This window comes from Manihot esculenta, chromosome 14 (genome assembly GCF_001659605.2).
Source record: "Manihot esculenta cultivar AM560-2 chromosome 14, M.esculenta_v8, whole genome shotgun sequence".
Classification (NCBI taxonomy): Eukaryota; Viridiplantae; Streptophyta; class Magnoliopsida; order Malpighiales; family Euphorbiaceae; genus Manihot; species Manihot esculenta.
The window spans coordinates 9409371-9422238 of NC_035174.2; the positions used below are offsets into that span (position 1 = coordinate 9409371).

At 36.1% G+C, this 12868-nt stretch overlaps 1 protein-coding gene across 1 annotated transcript; it reads left to right on the forward strand.

The window, feature by feature from the left end:
- Positions 1-3992: 3992 nt before the first annotated feature.
- Positions 3993-12127, forward strand: LOC110631210 (vacuolar-sorting protein BRO1). Its single transcript, XM_021778957.2, has 8 exons — positions 3993-4850; positions 5164-6114; positions 6405-6494; positions 7819-7887; positions 8179-8319; positions 10562-10610; positions 11030-11133; positions 11352-12127. The coding sequence occupies exons 1-8, from the start codon at positions 4173-4175 to the stop codon at positions 11883-11885; spliced, it is 2616 nt and encodes an 871-aa protein (XP_021634649.1). The 5' UTR covers positions 3993-4172; the 3' UTR covers positions 11886-12127.
- Positions 12128-12868: the final 741 nt, after the last annotated feature.

Here is a 12868-nt window from a genome sequence, read left to right on the forward strand (position 1 = left end):
GCACCGTATTATTTTACACATGTCATTTTAGGCTTATGCCCCTCTTTAACTCAAACTTAGTGATACTCTGATCATAAATCCAACTTGGTAAAGAATTTTGCTTGACTCAGTTGGTCGAACAAATTTGCGATCAAAGGTATGGGATATTTATTCCGCACTATCACCTTATTCAAAGCTCAATAGTCTACACACAACCTTAGATTTTAGTCTTGTTTCTTTTGGAATACCACAAGAGCACCAAAGGGGGCTTTCGCCGGTTGTATAAACCCAGCATCTAACAACTCATACAACTGCTTTCTCAATTCTGCTAATTCTGGTGGTGCCATCCGGTAAAGAGCCTTTGCTAGAGCCTTTATACATGGTAACAACTCTATTTCATGGTCGATACTTCAACAAGGTGGCAAAATAGAAGGTAACTTTTCTGACATAATATCCTTATACTTCACCATCGCATCCTTGATCTCAGGAGGATATTGGAGCACCTCCCCCTCTTCCTTCATTATTGGAACCACCACATATGTCGACTCCTTTCGCCTAACTCTCTTCTTGAATTACAAAGCTGAAATCAACTTCTTTTCACAAATAGGGCTAAAAGTGGTAGGTACCACACAAGGTCTATCTCCCATGAGCAGAAGACAATCCGCAAAGGGAATCAGCACTGCTCGAGCCTTCTTGAGAAATTCCATTCCTATTACTACATCAAAGTCATCTATAGGTGTTATTGTGAAGTCCACCTCTCCCTTCTAAGGTCCCATCTCGCATGCTACTGCTTGAGGTGCTCCCACTGTATTTAAGGCCTTGTAATTAACTGCTTTAATTTTCCCTTTGTCCACTTGGATATTTAGTCTAAAACGAAAGGCCATCGAATCAGCTATAAAATTATTTGTAGCTCCAGTATCAACCAAAGCTCTTACTAATTTCCATTGATAGTTAGGTCCACATACATCTTCAGAGGATGGTTTAGCTTTCTACTTCTCTATCGCTTTCAAGAAATGTAGATCCCCCATGATCGATTGATAATTATCGACTATCCTCTATTCTTCCTCTCTATTTCCCTTTTCCTCCTCTTGAATAGTTTGTAGAGCATTTAGTGCCCCTTTGTGAGGGCATTCTACCATCCGATGTGGTCCAAGACACAAGAAGCACTTTAGCTTAGGCTTTAGCACTGTAAACAAATTCGATCCTTGGGGCCGACTACTTTGTGATGCCATGGAACTCTGCTCTCTTCCTTGGAAGTTAGGTTTGGAGCTCACACTCCCACCATAGTTCTTCCTTTCCACCCCTCCAACATTATAGTTAAACTGACTCACTCCCCCACCTTGAGCCTTACCCCATTTGCTAGGGACCTTGTCTTGCCCAATTGGAGAATTAAATTTCCTTTTTGAAGATGGGTTGGAAAAATCCTCTAAACTCTCAGCTGCAGCTATAGCTGCATCGACATCTGTCACCTTTCATCTCATCAACTCATTTTTAGCCCATGGTTTCAACTCTTTCATAAAGTTATAGAATCAGTCCTCCTCCTGCATGTTCAATATATTCAGCATGAGATGTGAAAAATACCTTACGTAGTCTCGAATGGAACCTATTTATTGTAGTTCTCCCAGCTTGCAACGTGCATCATACGCAACGTTCTCAGGATAGAATTGGGCTTTCAGTTCCTTCTTAAAAATCTCCCAAGATGTAACTTGGTTTGGACCCGGCACCGCTCTCACTACTTTGGTGCGCCACCACAATTTAGCATCATCAGCCAAATACAAGGGTATAATCATCAGATTGCCCTTGTCTGAATTATGCTTAGTGATATTGAAGAACAACTCCATATTAAACATAAAATTTTATACTTACTTTGCATCCCTTACTCCCCTAAAGGCTTTTAGCTTCGAGATCTTGGTCCTCTTAGCCTCGCAAGTATACATACCACCACTCCTTATAGCCTTTGTAAGTGAACTCATCTTTGAATTGAGCTCTTCCAGTCTATCCTGGAATGTGTCCATAGTCTCCTTGACATTATCATTAACAGCGTCTATAGACACCTTAATGCCATCTTTGATATCTTCAACGACCCCTACCAAAGAGGTATGAGCATCGGTAAACGATTTGAGGCTTTTCATTATACCTTCCAACTGAGAGGCAATTGCCTCCTATTATGTCATCTTAGTCTCAAAATCATTCCAGTGGGTGTTACTGGCACGCGAGGGATTTTGCATGGCCTCAATCTCTATTGGCTTACCCTCACCTCCAGTTAGTTTGCTTATCACAACCAGCAATTGTTCATTTTTTTTCTCAAGAGCCTCAATGCGCTTGTAAGCGGAATCAAATTCCAATGCGCTTCTTTTTAGGCATCAATGCATGTGGAAGAATTCGTCATGCTTCCATACTATTCATCGATCATTTCTACTTTGATATCAAATATCACAGGCCCAGATTTTGGCACTTGCTTGGGACTGTGCGACACTTGGTTTGAACTCTTTTCAAGCCAAGTTAGCCAAAATGACTACGCGTTCACTTGCGCAAAGGGAACGTCTAGATTTGTGTTCCATTCTCATAAAAATTGAAAAAAGCAATGAATATCATGCAAGAATATCATCATTGGACAATCATAGCAATATAAGCACACTAACATAGCAATTAAGCATAGAGATTTAATGAACGAGCTACTTATTTTATTCCAGAAGTAAAAACAGTCATTTCACAATTATAATAATGACGCTCTCACAACTTGCAGACAGGGGGAATGCCTGTAAGGAGTAGAGGCGCAATCTAGGGACTCAACAAGCCACAGTGGTTAGCTAGGTCCAGCCCTTACTGGTAGCTAACTAGTCACTCCCTCTAAAGAGTCTTAAAAACAAGTAGAACTGTGGTAGTATGAGACATCAATATGTTTGAGGTGACACCCCTTAATAAATAAATAAATAAATAGGAATTACAACAAATTAATGTGGCCCTTTACTTGCTACCAATTTATACTAATTTTTTTCAATATTGCTTTCAGAAAACAACATTATTGAAAAAATTATATTTTAGTGCTCAAAATGCTAGGCTCTTAACACAATGTCTTCTATTCGGATCGGCCACGTGACGGCCTTGGGTCTAAAAAAAGGGGCGAAGCCCTACCTCCGATTCACGAAATATGTAAAATAACGTTAAAAGTAGTGATATTTCACTATTGCCATTTAAGTGAGGAAATAATAGCCCATGGCGGTTTCAGTCTTTCGTAACTATGGGGCTGTCGTTTAGAGCCTCCCTTTGCTCAGGCATTTGGTAACTGATCTTCTACACCTCTAATGATTGACGACCATAGATTGATAGGATTTCAACATCAAACACCAAATGAGGTAGATTCCATAGACAAATCTCACTAGATATAACACTGAAATCGTCAAAAAAGCTAAAAATTTACAACACTTGGAAGATGAGATGAGGTTTTAGGCTACATCAATCCACAATAACAATGGGCTCTCTCTATCTAGAGGGCATAGGAAATTCACATTGAGACTCACACAGAAACTATTAAAAAGAGGAAAAAGAGGGTTGGACCTTTTGAAAAAAAAAAATCTATCTATCTAACTGGAAAAAATAATTTAAAATATATGGAAAAGGCCGTATTAGATATGAAAATGGAAGATACTACCATTATGGTGAAAAAAAAATACACATCTATCGTTCGTTAAATTTTATTTTAATGTTCTTTGAAAAGTCATCACTTTAATAATTATTTTTAATTTTATTTGACTTTTATAATTTAAAAAATACAATTATATAATTATTAACTATTAAGTTTTTGTAATGGTAATATTTTTTTATGTTTGAATAAATTCATAGAAAATTTATTTTAAACTGAATAAAGAGCTTAAACAGCAGTCAAAACAAGACTATAGAATTAATTAATTTATCGTTTAAATTTAAAAAAATTAAAAAATTTAATTTATTATGATAGAGAATATAATTTTCTTTTATATTATTTTTATCTAACATGTAACAAAAAGTCTTAGGCCATTTTACCAGACGCTAAGAAAATTCGATGTTTACGTTTCACGGAAGAGCTACCGAGTACCGACTGCCATTTATGTTTGGCTCTTCATTAAATTCCTTCGATAGGAAGGAAAAAAAAAAAAATTAGAAGTTGAAATTGTCAGAGTCAATCCCTCAATCGTCAATCCAATTCTATACCCATGGCCGCCCAATCCTCCGCCGCGGCCACCACCAACATTATGCTCGCAATCTATGAGAAGAAAACCACCTCCCTCGATCTCTACCGTCCACTCCGCAACTACATCTCCATGGTTTACTCCGAACGAGAGGCGCAGAACCTGGAAGACGACCTCCAGACCCTGAAGGAGTATCGCTCCGACCTCGAACGCCAATCCGACCCTTCACCCACCTCCCGCCGTGATCTACTTCAGAATTACTTCAAAGCCCTTTGCTTGGTCGAGACCCGATTCCCCATCTCCCCTGACAATGATCACATCAACACGGTGACGTTTGTCTGGTACGACGCGTTTAAGCAGAAGCAGAAAGCGTCGCAGCAGAATATCCATTTGGAGAAGGCAGCGGTGCTGTTCAATTTGGGTGCCGTGTATAGTCAGATAGGGCTTTCGTTTGATCGGGCCACTGTGGAGGGGAGACGCCAGGCTATTCATGCGTTTATTGCTGCTGCAGGAGCGTTTGCTTATCTGAGGGATAATGCAGCGACCAAGGCGTCGATGGGATCGAGTACTACCGTGGATGTTTCGGTAGAGTGCGCGGGGATGTTGGAGAGGTTGATGCTGGCTCAAGCGCAGGAGTGTGTGTTCGAAAATACCATTGCCAAAGGGAGTACCTCAGGGGTTTGTTCGAAGATTGCGAGGCAGGTTGGTGGATTTTGTGTACTTCTCTAGTATTACATATTGACTGTTGGCTTGTCTTGTGGATGGTGATATTAGAATTTTAGAATTTCTAGATTCTTTTCCATAATTGACATAAAAATTTATATACTTAGCTTGTGTAACATCCTTAACTCAACTGCGTTATGTGTGCAGGAGCCATAGATGGTGTTCTTCATAATTATTTCTAAACTGTATATTTGATTGACCCATGAAATGAAGATATAAGGCATGTTTTTCCAGTTGATTTTGTGGTTGTTTGGATTCTTTTTAAGTTGCTTTGGTATGCAAATGATTGCAGGTTGGGCTGTATTATGAGGAAGGTTTAGCAGCGCTGAATGTAGCCCCTCTAAAGGATCATTTTGACAAGCCTTGGATTGCTCATGTCCAGTTGAAGGCAGCTTTATTCTATGCAGAAGCTTGTTATCGTTATAGTTTAGAGCTACATGAGAAGGAAGAAATTGCAGAAGAAATTGCACGATTGAGAAGTGGGATTAGTGCCTTAGCTGATGCAAAGAAAAACTTAAAAGGGGCTGCAGCACAGCTTCTTGATGCAATCAGCAAGCTGGAAGCCAATATTAATCGCAACCTGGAGAGGGCTGTGAAGGAAAATGATCGAGTTTATCTCATGAGGGTTCCTTCTCCAAGTTCCTTGTCTCCTCTTCCAGCATTTTCAATGGTGAAGCCGATGCCAATGAATGAGGTGCTGGATGCAAGCAAGGAAAAGATGTTTGCAAGTCTTGTTCCAGACAGTAGTGCAAAAGCTCTCTCAAGGTACACAGAAATGGTTGATGACATCATCAGGACACAAGCTGAGAAATTACAGCAAGCCAGTGAGCTAACTCGAGTGAGGCTCAAGGAAATGGACCTTCCAGATTCTGTTATTGCTTTGGAAGGAAATTTTACACTTCCAACAGATCTTAAAGAAGATGTGGAGGCAGTGCAGATTAGTGGGGGTCCAGCTGGTTTGGAAGCTGAGTTACAACAACTTAGAGATTTGAGAAGGGTGAACCAAGAATTGTTGTTGCAGACTGAGGAGCTTTTGCAGAAAGAAGCATCAGAAGATGCTCAGTTTAGAAGTCAATTTGGTACACGGTGGACTAGGCCTCAGTCCAGCACTTTGACAAAGAACTTGCAGGATAGGTTAAACCGATTTGCAGCTAATTTAAAACAGGCTGCAGACAGTGATGGCAGAATTGAGCGATCTGTGAGGGATCATTCTGCACTCATGTCAATCCTTGATCGTCGACCAGTATGTATTTCAAACCATATTGTTGTTTGTCTTGTATTTTGAAAACTTATAATTTGTTAGTTCTCATCTGTGCTGACAATTATTTAGGGATGCATCATATTTTGTGCCAGTCTTTTCATGTGATGTATGATATATGTGACTCAGCTTGATCTATGAACAAAAGAAAATCATTTATGTGATTTAAAGACCAATTCTTCTGTTTGACTAGGGATCATATTCTTAGAAGATACAAATATTCTACTCTTTTTACTATGTGTTTAGTAATTTCATGTTGCTTTTGCTAATGTCAGATAGAATCTGCTCTTCCAACTTTGGCTAGGCCAATAATGTCTTTGGACGCCAATGAAGATGCTATTGTAGGGTCCCTGAAGCAGAGCTTGGTACATTTTTCTTCAATGCCAATCTTTGTTATTGATTTTTAATTTCTAATGGTGTAAATAAGCACGCACATTTGCACAAGCACATACATGTTTAATTTTTGATTTTGTATATATATGTGGGTGTTTGTTTATATATATATATACACTCAGGCACACATACATATATATCAGAAGTTGAAAGTTGTATGTGTGATTATTAATTTTCCTCTTAACTGTGCCCTGAAAGGAAAGAGAAGAACGTAGGAAATTGAACTAGCTCCTTCTTCTGTGCATGCACCATGTCCTTCAAGCTCTCCTTTCCTTCTTCTCCCTCTCTAATTCTCCCTCTTCTCTCCTTTGTTTCTTTCTTTTTCTTTTTTTCTTTTCTTTCTCTTTTCATGCATTGCATGGGAGTTTTAAAGATGATGGAAAGGAAAGTTAATGAAGATGAAGGAAGGGGCTGAAGCAGAATGTAAATGATATGAAAGTTATTAACACATCCAAGGCCTTCTCAATGAAATGCTCCATAAATATAAATATTTTAACTTCCATTTACACACTAAAATGAACTCTCAAGCAAGGTTAGAGGTTAATTTTATTTACTATTTTTACATTCCACCCTTAACCTCCTCTAACCTACTCCCTTGTGCAGTGCTGAGTTTGTAATTATTATCTTCTTCTCTAGATGACATATGTTATGGTTAGTTTCCCTGTAGTGCAAACCTTATTATTAATATATATTAGTTTTCAAGGACTAATTGTGAGTTCTACAACTGTTAATCCCTGTTGTCAACCGTATACGACTGTCATTAAGATGAGAATGATCTAGACATTGCTAGTCTATATCTCAAAAAAATAACTGCACCCAAAAAAGGGAATGAGACTGAAACTTGGGTAGAAGTCTATTTGGCTGCAACCCCCCAAGATAAACTTTCTAGAATGTTGAAGGTTTCTTGTAATCTGTTGTCAATAGAATGTTGACATCACATTGTAGCATATTTGCTTGTGAAATAACAGAATTGTCGTAGTTAGAAGTAGAGCAGTAAAATAAGTACTACTTGGTTGAACTAAAATCCTAGTCATCATTTGATAAATAAATGTTAATTGTAACAAGGTCAACTGAAAGATCTGAACTAGAAACTTCATTATTTGTATATCAGAAATATATTTTAATTTAGACATTTTGAGAGAGAATTATTGCTTTATTATCAAAGAAAGATATGACTGATTAAAGGTTTAAACCTGGACCTGGTACGTGATTAATTCCACTAATGGTGTTAGTTCTGATCTAAAAATGTGACCTACTCTTACATGCATTGACATTTGTTCCTCCTGAGCTATGCAGAGGCAATTGGAGATTCTTGGTGCCCAAAGGGCAGGTCTTGAGGATATGCTTAAGGAGATGAAAAGGAAGGTTTGTACAAATATTTCCTCATAGTCAAACATAACTGTTGCACACTGCATTTTTCTCCTTGTGGCTTTTTCTCCTTTACTTTTGTTTTTTCTTTTTTCAAAGAATTTACTAAAATTAGGATGATGTATGACACAAGGTGGCATCAATCTCACTCTCATGGACTTAATGATTTTCAGGAGTCAAGTGTTGTTATTTGCTCTCTGAAATCTGATTCACATTTTCATCATGGCAATGTAACTGTAGATGGACTTTCTCTTCATCTGATGTTTAGGTCATGTCATATGATTTCAGGATGACATACTACCAAAGCTGATGACATCCACTGGTTCCTATGAAGATCTTTTTAGGAAAGAGATAGCCAAATATGATCAAATTTGTGAAGACATTGCACAAAATATTGAGGCACAAGAACAAGTGTTGTTGCAAATTCAGGTCTATTGCTTTCTTCTCCAATACTCATATATCTGCTTTAATATCTTGCTGCTTTAATGGCTAGGAATGCTTGTCACCTTTTTAGAAACCTTAATAATAACTGGTAAATGTGCTTTATCAAATGGATTTTTTTTTCTAATCATATTTGCAGTGTATACCCTTGTTAATTTGACACTCATCGCTACTAAGATTTGGAGTTTTAATATCACTTTTTTTTTTTGAGAGTTCTATTTATGCAATGTTGTTTGCTTGTATGTTGTAATGTGAACTTGGAAAATAACTATCTATAGCTGGTGGGGGCTGACTCTTGTGTAGCACAACCATTAAGAGAGGATGGGAGAGGGGCTAAATCAAATCAATTAAATTTGGTTTTTTAAAAGTTCTGTTCATTTTAGGTTATTTAATATTGAAAAAATTGGTTATTTAGGTTTGGATCAGTTTTGAAAGAGAAAACTCAAAATAACTGAATCAAATCGAAGCTCTATATGACATATGTTACATCATCTGGATTAGAGCTAAACCTAAAGTCCCTTTCATGCTCCTGTCTGTCTCCATCCTCCCTCTCCTCTCTCTATTCACATACTATCTGTCTCGATTTCACATCCCACTCCTCATGGATTGTTGTTGCAACTCTTATCCTTCCTTCACATGATTCACATCATAGATTCATCATATGCCACTCACCTTTGCCTCCCTTCCAGTGGGTCATTGCAACTATTCCAGTCTCACCTCCTCAAACTCATTTGTTGCAACACGGCAGACATGGTTCACTTCTGTTTCCATTCACTTTGTCTTTCTGTCTTCTTTATTATGTTTTATTAATCCGTTCCTTTTTTTTTTCAATGGCGTTCATTGCATTGATTATTGATTTTTGTGTTCATGACATAAAAAAAACTGTTAATTTTTTATTAAGGGCCTGTTTGGCATTGCCGTGGAATTCTGCTGTTGCTGATTTGAAAAGTGCTTATTATAAAATTGTTGTTTTGAAAAGAAGTTTACCCGTTTGGTAATAAAATATGAAACTGCTGTTAAGTAAAAAAGTTGTTAATTATATGTTTGGTTAAAATTGTTGTTTATATTGCTCTTAAGGGTAGAATGACCAAAAAGACATTACTATAAGTAGACTATTTTAATTTTATGGATAATTAACTTTTTATTTTTTAGATGTTTTATATAATTATATTCAGTATATGTAATAAAATTTATCATTACATGGTAATAATTAAGGTGAAAAAATTTAATAAAATTAATTATTACGCCATATGAAGTATGATTATGAGATTTATTCATATAATTGTTTTTTAGCTACCAAGTATAAAGAGTTATTACAGGTGATCAATAATAAATAATCAATAGAGGAAAACCAATTTTTTGAGCTAATGTATTTTAGAAATCAAGATGAAGGAAAAAAGTTAAATATTTTATATTGACATTCTGGTCATTATTTTAAATGATATTTTTGTCCGATGGAGATTGGAGAAACTGCTGTCCGGTCATCGTGTTTCAGCTGTTTTGAAAAAGCATCATTTTGCTGCTTTTTCAAAACATTGGTTTGAAATGACGTAAACCTCCATTTTCACATTAACCAAACAGATTTAATAACTGCTTTTTGCTCCGTGAAATGCGGTCCCAAATGGAGCCCAAGTGTGAAAGATATTCATAAATTCATATTAAATGGTTGAGTTGTGATAGGATTGTGTTTGAGCATGTTTGGCCGCCTCCTTTTCTGTTTTGATATTTTCAATTTATTTTCCAGGGTGTGAATTTGAATCTCCCTTTTTCTTGATTTTATGAGAGGTTCATACCCCAATCCTTCAATCTAATCTCATAGAATTTGAAGGCTGAGAATGAATTGGGATATCAAATCAACCAGTCAACCAAACAAGTTAATTTATTTTGTTTTGGTTGGTCCGTTTAGTTAATATTTTATAACATAAACTTCGGGTTCTCATTTCTCAATGTTTTTCCAGTTCGATTGGGAACAAAACAACTGCTTGTATACCCGTAAGGTTTCCAACTACGTAGACAGGACACCGTTATAGTCAACATGTATAAATTGGTTTAACTGATTTTGTTCAATTATTATTGAAGCCTTTTCTGTTAACTACATCATTTGCATCTTTAGAATTGAATGACATTCTAAAATGAATTAAGTTTTCATTTATCGAAGTTCTCTATCAAATTGTTAGCATGTTATCAAAACACTTCCTCTTCTTAATCTATAGATTGTCCTTGTTTACAGGCTCAAAATGAGGAATTTTCTGTTGTCTTCAACCTTGAAGATTACAAAGGTATTTTTTGTTTTAATTGTTGTTTCAAATCGAGTTTTCTTGTATGATGGGGCTTGTTAAGCGTGCATTTGATCAGATCCACTTACTAATGTATCTCACTTAAATGCACAATGATTGTGAACTCCATTGTTCTTTTTACTGTACATATTGTCCTTGCCATAATTTTTTCATGTTATGGTTCCAAGGCTCATAGCCTTTTTTGTTACAATGACATGAATATCTAGTTTACGTTATGATTTCCTTGATTACTTTTCCGTACCTGGTCTTTTTGGTGGTATGTTTGTCCTTGATGGTCCTTAGTTTGACTTAGCATGAAAGAACATATATAGTTTGATGATGCTCTCAGCTTGATTCTCCTTATTGTAAAAAGAACATCACTTTTGAGTTTGACAATGACTTGCCTCCAAATTTTGTTTCAGCCTCTCGGGAGAAGTGTTATAAGCAAATACAGGCTGCTATAGCAAAGTATCGAGAAATAAAGGAGAACATAAATGAAGGATTGAAGTTCTATGTTACTCTTCAGGTAAAACGTTGCAGTTATATACAATTTTCAGTTTTTAAATTTCTGTACTTATTGCGAAGAAACTTTATTACACTATATCTTTTAGTGGAAATTTGAACTTCACCTACTGAAGTACATTCCTTAATGCTCTTACTGAAAAGAAAGAGATAGTTTTGTAAATGATATATCTGAGTTGCAAGTTAAAGTACGGATTTACTTATGGAATCTCGTTGTAACAGGACGCAATCACCAATGTCAAGCAGCAATGCAGTGATTTTGTGATGACCAGAAGCATCCAATGCCGAGAAATGATTGAAGATGTACAGAGACATATGGCAGGACTGAGTTTTCAGGACCGCAAGAACACAGGATCTTACAACTACCCTGCAGTAAACCAGGCTCATCAAACTCCAAGATCAAGTCCACCCCCTCCAGTTGATCCTCAAAATGTTCCCCCGCCTCGCCCCCAAATGCCTTATTATCAGCCTCCTGAGCAGCCAACAATGCCTGGATATGCTCATCCTCCTGCCTCTTATACTGCTCCCCATCAGCCACCACCTTACCATATTCCCCCTGCTGCCGGTACACCTTACCCTCCGCAGGTTCAACAACAGCCCCCAACAAGTCAGGAATATGGCCAACCTGCCTATCCAGGGTGGCGTGGCCCATACTATAATGCTCATGGACAGCAGCCTGGATCATTTCCTCGACCTCCTTACACGGTTCCTAATCCATATCCTCCTCCCCATCAAAGTGGTTACTATAAGCAATGATTGTGTAGTTTGTCATTTTTCTCTCTGGCGATGCCATTTGATGAGTTCTGGTGCAATGTTTTTATTGCATTCTTAGTGAAATGTATTGGGTTTAGCTAGACCTTGTATAATCATCTCGAGTAGCTAGTTGTACGCTGATTTACTTGATCTTTTTTGTATCATTTGATGCGAAATTCATGAGCTGTTTAAAGTTTGACATACATTTAGCTTATTAATTTGTGAAATATAATAAACTTTATACATCCTCTGTGAGGTTATAAAGATCTTTTGTTATTTATTTCTTATAAGTAATTAAAAAAAAAATCATATTATTTTCAGTTTCATTATATATTAATTTTATTTTCAATTAAATCTTATATTATTATAATTATTATTATTGCTTGTACGGATGTCGCTCGTTAAAAGACTCAAATTGCAGTGTTAAGGAAATGATAAAAAAAAATGTTGAACTTTCAATAAATTTGCAATTTTGCTATGAACTAAAAATATTACCAATTAAACCTCCTCTAAGAAAAGTGAGACCTCAATTTTCATCAATTTTTTTTAAAATCCTCATCAATTTAAAGAAACATTTAGCTTTATTATTAATTGACTAAGTATTTTTACTTCTCCATCTTGTTTATTTATACATATAGCAGAGAAGACCAGCTATAATTTAAATAATTCTATATTATATAATAATCATTTAAATTTTTAGTTTCAAAAATCCTCAAAACCTAAAACAACATATTTGAACAAAAATGAGTGTTTGAAATAAATTACTTATAAGAAAAAAAATCACTAAATTCTTATATAATTATATAAGATCTCTATTTTTCTAAAATAATTTTTTTCAATTAAAAAGTTAACTTTTTTATACAAATACAATCATAATAATCCATTTTTAATCTCTCATACCGAGCAACGTTATTTGATTTATTAAATTTATTTCTTATTTTTACGTGAAATTAATTTGTACTTAATTTAATACTAGGAAATTATTG

Excerpts from the sequence above, each read along its gene's own strand:
- LOC110631210 (XM_021778957.2), top strand. The coding sequence starts at position 4,173 with ATGGCCGCCCAATCCTCCGCCGCGGCCACCACCAACATTATGCTCGCA. Across the intron at positions 6,115-6,404 it reads CAATCCTTGATCGTCGACCA|ATAGAATCTGCTCTTCCAAC; the intron begins GTATGTATTTCA and ends TGCTAATGTCAG. Across the intron at positions 6,495-7,818 it reads GGTCCCTGAAGCAGAGCTTG|AGGCAATTGGAGATTCTTGG; the intron begins GTACATTTTTCT and ends TGAGCTATGCAG.